Below are 8569 nucleotides of genomic sequence, written 5' to 3' on the forward strand. Positions count from 1 at the left end.
TGGCTAGCTCGGGCCAGGTCTGTTGGACTAACCGCTAAAAACACCTCGTGTAGGAGGCACACTAGATATTGGAGGTGCATAATAAGGTTCATGATGTCTAGGAGGAACCAGAATACCACTGGCAGCTGGAAGAGCTGAATGAACAGGGTGACTTACATAACCCCTACCTTGGCGAATTGCAGCTGGGGTACGGGCACCAGAATAATGGCCAGACTCTCGAGACCTCTTGGCGTCTCTCTCCTCCCTATCTCAAGCAAGCATGCCCTCCACTCTCCTAGGAATACTCAAAACCTACTGATACGAGACATCCATCTCTAACTCCCAGGCCATGCTAGTCCTGATGCTAGATGGAATCCCTCAATAAACCGACGGGTCCTCTCTTGAACTGTAGAATCCAAGACCGGTGCATGCCCAGCCAAGTCACTGAAATGGACTGCATACTCTAAAATAGTCATAGCACCATTGCGCAACTGCTCAAACTCCGTGCGCCATGTGTCCCTGAGGCTCTGAGGGACATACTCTCTCAAAAATATGTTCGAGAACTAAGTCTATGAAAGTGAAGTTGCCTCAGCTGGACTATCCAACTCATAAGCATGTCACCACTGATAGGCTGCTCCTCTAAGCTGAAACGCAGTAAAAGAAACCCAACTTGACTCTGCTATGCCCATAGTACGGAGGATATGGTGGCACTCCTCCAGAAATCCCTGAGCATCCTCTGACGCTAGACCACTAAATGTAGGAGGGTCGTACTTCTTGTACCTCTCGAGCCTACACTGCTCCTCCTATGAAACTACTGCTCTACCCTCGGGTTGAACTGGGGCTACAGGTTGTACTGATATGACCATTGGGACATGGTCAACCTGGACCCTCTGCTCTGGGGTACGGGCGGCGGGAGTCTGTGCTCCTCCCCTGGTCTGAGATGTGGCAGGAGCAAGGGGAATCAACCCTACCTGAACTAGAGTACCAAACATGCTCAGGAATTGTGCAAGGGTCTCCTGAAGGGTTGGAGTAATAGTAGTAGGCATTTCAGGTGTCTGCGCTCTGACTAGAGCTACTGGTGGAGCCTCTGTGATAGCTCTCTCGGGTGCTCTGGCTGCACCACGTTGGCATCCTCGGCCTCTACCATGGCCCCAGCCTCAGGCAGCTCTAGTAGGGGACGTAGGTGCCTAGTCTTCTCCGGCTGCACGTGTCCTCACCATCTGTGAGAGAATAGAAGACAAAAGTTTAGAATTTTGAAGTCAATAATTTCGCATGACAAGGAATCAAATGAAGTGAAATTTTCCTAACAGTTCCATAGCCTCCCGAAGATAAGTACGGACGTCTTCGTACCGATCCGCGAGACTCTAATAAACTGGCTTGTGACTCATGACTCCTATGAACCTAAAGCTCTGATACTAACTTGTCACGACCCAAGTTCTCCCTGTATGAACCATCGTGACGGCACCTTGTCTCTACGACTAGGTAAGCCAAACATTTGCGGAAAATGGAATGAAAACATAAAAACTAACAACTAACAGGAAATTTTAAATAAGAAATTAAGATGTCGCTCGGCATAGACAATGATCACTCTCGAAATGTACATAAACTCTCCCAAAACCCAGAACATCTTAAGTCACAAACTGCAGAAAGAAAACAGTATTTCTATACTCCAGAGTCTAACAAAAGGAAATACAAGAAATGTTTGACATGGGAAGAGTAGAAAGGGACTCCGAAGTCTGCGGACGCAACAGATATACCTTGAAGTCTCTAAAGCTGTCTCGCCTCACTGATAATGCGGCTGATAAACGGTACCTTGATCTGCACATGAAAAACATATGAAGGGAAGGGCATGAGTATACCATAACGGTACCTAGTAAGTGTCAAGCCTAACCTTAGTCGAGTAGTGACGAGATCAGGTCAGGGAGATACTAGTATATATATATATATATATATATATATATATATATATATATATATATATATATATATATATATATATATATAATAAAATAAAACAAATTCAAATATCATAGTAAAAATAAATACTGAAATTTAATAAGAATGTAATCATAAAAAGGCAACAGCTCAGAACATAGAGATAATAATAGGGGATCTCCCAGGATACCATACTCGTAGTCCCAAACGTAAATTTAGAGGGGGATCTCCCGAAATACTTCCATAGTCCCAAAGTAAATATCCAGGAGGACCTCCCAGAATACCGTTCCGTAGTCCCAAAGTAAATATGCAGCTCAAACAATGGAAATAACGGTTACAACAAGAAAACCTACAATTTTGATTAAGTACAAATCAAGGAAAAATAGGAATTTCACTAAACATGTTGCACAAAGTTTAGATAAGAAATTTAGGCAAGTAGACATGCTATTCTAAGCTAACAGGATACTACACATGCTGATATAACTCAAATAAGAAGAAGAACATGTTATTACTTAGTGAAAATCAGGTTTTTACAATAATTAGCCCGTGTACGTACTCGTTACCTCATGTACACGGCGCTCACATATAAAAAAACAGTACCAATCGTAAGAGGAGTTTCTCCCGCACAAGGTTCGGCATGCCACATACCTCGAACCAAGCTCAAATTAATCCGTAACAATGCTCTTCCCACGAATATTCGACTTCGAATGGCCTAAATCTAGCCAACATCAATTAAATAACATAAATATAACTACAAGGAACTAATCTAACTAATGAAATTTAAGCTATTACAAGAAATTGGAAAAATCACCGAAAAGCCTCCCTAGACCGACGTCTCGGAATCGGTTAAAAGTCACAAAATATGACGGGTTAACTCATACCAAAATTACTCAAATCCGATACAAAGTCTCAAGGAAGCTAACCCCAAAATCCGGCCTAAGAACTTTTCTCAAATTTTTCCAATTTTCACCCCAAATCCAAAATTAAATGATAAAATTAATGATAGATTAGTGGGATATAACCAAAATCAAGTGTAGAATCATTACCCAATTAATATATCTGAAAATCCCTCAGAATCCCGTCCAAATCCGAGCTCCCAAACTCAAATTTTGATAAAAAATGGCCAAACCCTCGTTTTTGAAATGTTATATTTTGCCCAGGTGCATTCTATTTCGCGAACGCGGCGACTCTCTCGCGTTCGCGAATAAAAAAATTCCACTTACCCAAAGTTTCTTTTCGCGAACGCGTACCTTTAGATCCCTGATGCTTCACGAACGCGATACATAATAAGCGAATGCGTAGACCAAATGGTTGGGGTTCCCAGCTGCCTTACTTCCTCTACATGGACGTGTTCTACTCCCTGCGTTCGCGATGCTTCCACTGACCATACATTCGCGAACACGAGCCCATTTTCGCAAACGCGAAGAACAAACTTGAGTCGTCCTCCCAGATGCCTTCGCGAACGCGATGAAGAAAATCTCTGCAACAAAATACCAGAAAATCTGCTACTTTCCTAATTCCAAAAATGACCCGTTAAGCACCCGAAACTCGCCCGAGGCCTCCGGGACCTCAACCAAATATACCAACCAATCCTAAAATACTATACGAACTTAGCCGGTCCCTCAAATCACATCAAACAACGCTAAAGTCACGAATCACCCTCCAATTCAAGCTTAAAGAACTTGAAACTTTAAATTTCTACAACTGATGCCCAAACCTATCAAACCATGTCCGAATGACCCCAAATTTTATACACAAGTCATAATCAATATTACAGACCCACTCCAACTTCCGGAATTGGAATCCGACCCCGATATCAAAAAGTCCACTACCGGTCGTAATCTCAAAAAATTCGACTTTTGCCATTCCAAGCCTAAATAAGCTACATACCTCCAAAATACAATCCGGACACGCCCTTAAGCCCAAAATCACCCAACGGAGCTAACGGAATCGACAGAACTCCATTCCGGAGTCGTCTTAATACAGGTCCGACTACAATCCAAATTCCAAATTTAAGCCTCCGTTTAGGGACTAAGTGTCCCTAAACACTCAAAAAACCAAAGCGAAACCTCCCGGCAAGTCACATAAGCAGAAAAAGATACGGGAGAAGCAGTTAATAGAGGATCGGGGCTATAACTCTTAAAACGACCGATCGAGTCGTTACACAAGAATTCATGATTAACGTGACATAATCAAGTTGTCTCACAAATTCTGGACATTTCTAAGTTTAAATATAAATTTGTTTATTGATTCATGAAAAAGAATTACTAAAAAAAGGGGTAAGATTTACATAAACATTAAAAATGGAAAATCACTACAATGATGGTACTTCACATGTAAAATATGTTAGCTTAATTTGACTTTTAACAGTACAAAATGAAAAAGGAATAAAAGTAAGGCAGAAAAGTTTCAACAGTTAAGACTTTTTAGTTTGCAAAGAGGACAGTGTACAAAGCAAAATTTTCTCCTGAAAAAAGATCATTATTGTCGATAGAATTTCAGGAAATAAAACCTTCTCGTTTTTTAGATAAAAAAAATGGAGTATCATTTTTGTGCTTTTATTAGTTTGAGGACGGAGCTCTTCAGGCTCGAGCAGTGCCGGCAGTGATAGAGTCATCTTTGTTCAAGAGGTGTCAATTGATATTACAACATTTCTATATAACAATTATTCACTATAAAAATCAAGTTTTTTTCAGAATCAATTTTTTGGTTATGTTATAATATATGTCTTTTATAATAGCACCACACTATATCAGCCAAAAAATATCAGAATAAATGAGGTTATTATAGAAAGATTTGACTGTATATTCTTTCACTTGAAACTACTGTTTTGTTAAGTATATTTTTCATATATGTATATTATATATTGCATTCGATTATTTTGAGTTTTTAGTGCATTTATTTCTTTATATTTTTTATTATCTTTAATCATGGTAGAACAGTATACTTCCAGCGACTAATTTATATTTCTTGAAATTCTTTAAAGACAGAAATCCTTTCTTTTCTCTTGTTTCTGAATGCGTCGTACAATGTCATTGTCGCAAATATCGTCAAATTAAAACATTTCCTGTCCTTTCTATTTTGGATCTTTGGTTAGAGTCCTACATAATTTACCACGTGAAAAACTATTCGACCACAACTGTATATTGATAATGTACTGTATAAATCAGGGGCTAAAGTCACGTGAGATAAGTCCTATTCCATGCTACACACATGTCAAAGGAAAAAAAAAAAGCTGAAAGGAATATATAAACAAAAAAAGCTCAATTTTCTTCTAAAGAGCAATACCATTTTGACATTGAAAGGAAAAAGAAAAAAAAGTTTACGTACGTATACCTATGTGTGTTTTTATAAAGAATGAATACCCTAAAATTCCCCTAAATTATCACATTTTTTTATCATTTGTCTACTTAAATTATCCTGTATCCTTAAAACTTCCCTTAACTATATAACCCTATATATTAAAAACCCCTCATCGATTTTTTAGTAGTGAGTATGATACAATCATGTATTTACTCAGCCTAATCTAAATATCAATTTAATTAAGAATTTTAACAAATGATACAAAACAATTAAATGGGTAAATGTTTGGGAGGTTAAAAAAATCAAAGAAAGAGGGTGAATGGATAAACACATGGTTATTTGTAAAAAAAAATATCTCTTCCATCTCCTCTGATAATGGCTACACAAGTCTCAATCGTGATTTTCCCATTAACCTTCATTTTCACTGGAAACTATTTAATACGAGATTTTGGATTAAATATTTTTTAGGGTTTTGTTAGATAGAGTTTGGTAGAAAATTATGGGCTTTGGTGGACTAAATAGTGTTGAAAGAAGAACATTAAACGAAGAAGAAAGATAATTTTAGAAGAAACAAGAGAAAAAAAATCAGATAAAAACCATAAGAAGAAAGGAAGAAGAAAGATTTAAAAAAAATGAAAAAGAAGCTAGAATATAAAGAAAATAGAGGCAAAATAGAAAAAATAATTTTTGTAAAGAGGATAACATTAATTAACCATTAGACATGGCCATGGCGCAATTTTTATGTATAATTTTATTTCCCAAGCGCCTGTTGGAGAGTTACTTTACATATTTATAAAAAAATCGACGAGGTTTTTGTTTAATATATAGGGGATATAGTTAAGGAGGATTTTGAAGACACCGAATAGTTTAAGTATGTAAATGACAAAAACGTAATATTTTAAAGGTGGTTTTAGGGTATTCACGTACTCTCTTTTATAAAATGTCATAAGAAAACTATATCAGATCACCTCCTTTTTATCATTAATCATGATAAACAGATATAGCTTGGTGCAAATACATGTATAAATACATATTTTTAAATAAAAATAGTAAGTAATAATTATTTAACTGTTTAAATTATCAACCTTCCTTTATATTTGCTTTCTGATCTATTCTGAAACAAAATAGCGAGTACAATTGGAATATAACATGATTTTTTCAACAATTTTGTAGCATATATTTTTAAAAATGCAATGTATAAATTATCCTTTTAGATTGTAAAAGTAATGACTAACATTCAATGATCATTCAACTAGTCATGAATTTATTGTCACAAAACTATTGGTCACTAGCTTTGAAAATTAGCTTCCGTGCTCTCAATTATTGCACACCAAAAAAGACAACAAAAAAGGAAAAAGAAAAAAAGAAACTCAGCTATGTTTATTCTTTTTTGGACTCATAATGCAGGCAATTCTAACATCAACTCATTAGCTGTTGAAAAAAGATCATCCCAAAACCAGTTATCATTCAAGCTGGAATTAAGCTCGTAATTTTCCTCCAATGAAGATAATGACAAATCTGAAACATTATAGTCATTAGTTTCAGCTGGTGCCCATAGTACCTCGGACCAAAAATTGTCGTCAACTTCAAGCAAATTGTCCAACAGTATTTGATCTCTTGATTCATCAGCAAGAGAACTCGCACTCGTAGCAGTTGTGTTTGAACATGAATCTCCACTAGATAATGTTGACGACGGAGTATTTGGATGTTCTTGAATCTGGGAGTTTGTTTTAGGACTTGATATTTCTTCAGAATTATCCTTAGAATTTTCGGGTTCTGATGAACGTGTTTCAAAATTTTCCTCGGATTTTGACGTTTCCATGGTTTGTTGATCTTTTATATCTTGAGTTTCTTGAGGTTGAGATTTATCATCCACTCTCTTCTTCAAACGAGTATGCCAAATGTTTTTTATTTCATTATCTGTTCGTCCTGGTAACCTTGCTGCAATTCCAGACCACCTGCAAAATAATTGTCCTATTAAAATCAAACAATTTTTATTGTACGCAAAAACTTGTACAGGCAGTCGGTTTATTATTGAATTTAAGACTAACTAAGATGGTTTTAAGATTTTTCTTCCTGTCCTGAACTGAATTATTTTGTATGCTATGCTTAGAGGCGGGCGGACCTAGAGTATTAAGAGTAAATTTAATTAAATTTAAAATACCAAAAATATTAATTTTCAAACTCATATTTTCAAGAAACGCAAAATCTTGAGCTTATTAAGTTAAAATTTTGGATCCACTTCTGACTATGCTTGTTTTTCATTATTAATGTTCTAAAAAAAAAGAAATCAACTCCAATCATTTGTCTAACTTACCACCCTTTGCAAATGACAAATTGAGGGCAAAAAATAAGGGGAAAAAATAAATACGAACCTATTTCCAAGAACTTGATGCAACTTGATAATGGTGTTTTCCTCTTCAGGAGTAAAGTTCCCTCTCTTAATATCAGGTCGCAAATAATTAGTCCATCGGAGACGACAACTTTTTCCGCACCTTAACAAACCTAAAATAAGAACAATGTAATGTTCAAGATTTAAACTTGACTGAGTAACAAAATATTATTACATTATTGTCCTTCGTCAATATTGTTGCCCTTCCTCTTGATTGACAAGACGAAAGGCAATAATGCAGTCAGGACTACGACAAAATACTAAATTGATTTATGTTTTTACCTGCAAGTTTGGGAAGTGCACGCCAATTAGGGTGGCCATGTTTATTAATGTAATTGATGAGTAAGTCATCTTCCTCTTTGCTCCACGGACCTCTCTTTAATCCAAGCTTTTCACAGCAAGGAGCTCTGCCCATTTTCTCTGTTTTACTTTTCTCTCAATGTTTTCTCTCTCTATTTTCTGTGTTTTCTCAGTTTGTTTATTCACTTGGGATTTGAAGTTGATAATAATGACGATGTAGTACTGGTATTAATACTAGTCTGTGGGAGGTCTGTAAAAAGGGTTTGTACTGTAGTAATATTCCGTTTCAAAAAACGCATGATTCTTTCGTGCGTTGACGATTGTGACCAGAGATGGATGTATGCTTGGAGGAGAGGGATCATCGACCCGGTTAACTTCACAAAAATTTCAAATACACAAGTGTATATAGGTTAAAAGTAATAATGTATTTTACTTGAATCCCTTAAGATCAATAGTCCTATCAAAGTACTGCTTGAACAGTCAGCTCATATGCCCGCCCCCTACAAAAAATGCTGGATCCGATACTCCAACCTCACTCAAGAAAACACATAGAATGAGAGTAGGGCTCAGTTTGTCTTGATCATGACAAATTAATTAATTACTAAAATATTGTATTCACAGATCTTTATCTTATTTTATGTATGATATATGATATTATTA

General features: G+C 36.4%; 1 protein-coding gene across 1 annotated transcript; it reads right to left on the minus strand.

The window, feature by feature from the left end:
- Nucleotides 1-6432: 6432 nt before the first annotated feature.
- LOC107815562 (uncharacterized) lies at nt 6433-8117 on the minus strand. Its single transcript, XM_016641172.2, has 3 exons — nt 7892-8117; nt 7593-7722; nt 6433-7175 (listed from the first exon to the last, which is right to left on the minus strand). The coding sequence occupies exons 1-3, from the start codon at nt 8022-8024 to the stop codon at nt 6614-6616; spliced, it is 825 nt and encodes a 274-aa protein (XP_016496658.2). The 5' UTR covers nt 8025-8117; the 3' UTR covers nt 6433-6613.
- Between the last annotated feature and the right edge of the window lie 452 nt (nt 8118-8569).

The sequence above is a fragment of the Nicotiana tabacum genome, chromosome 8 (assembly GCF_000715075.1).
Source record: "Nicotiana tabacum cultivar K326 chromosome 8, ASM71507v2, whole genome shotgun sequence".
NCBI classification, from domain to species: Eukaryota; Viridiplantae; Streptophyta; class Magnoliopsida; order Solanales; family Solanaceae; genus Nicotiana; species Nicotiana tabacum.

Excerpts from the sequence above, each read along its gene's own strand:
- LOC107815562 (XM_016641172.2), bottom strand. The coding sequence starts at position 8,024 with ATGGGCAGAGCTCCTTGCTGTGAAAAGCTTGGATTAAAGAGAGGTCCG. Across the intron at positions 7,723-7,891 it reads TGCACTTCCCAAACTTGCAG|GTTTGTTAAGGTGCGGAAAA; the intron begins GTAAAAACATAA and ends TTCTTATTTTAG. Across the intron at positions 7,176-7,592 it reads CATCAAGTTCTTGGAAATAG|GTGGTCTGGAATTGCAGCAA; the intron begins GTTCGTATTTAT and ends ATTATTTTGCAG.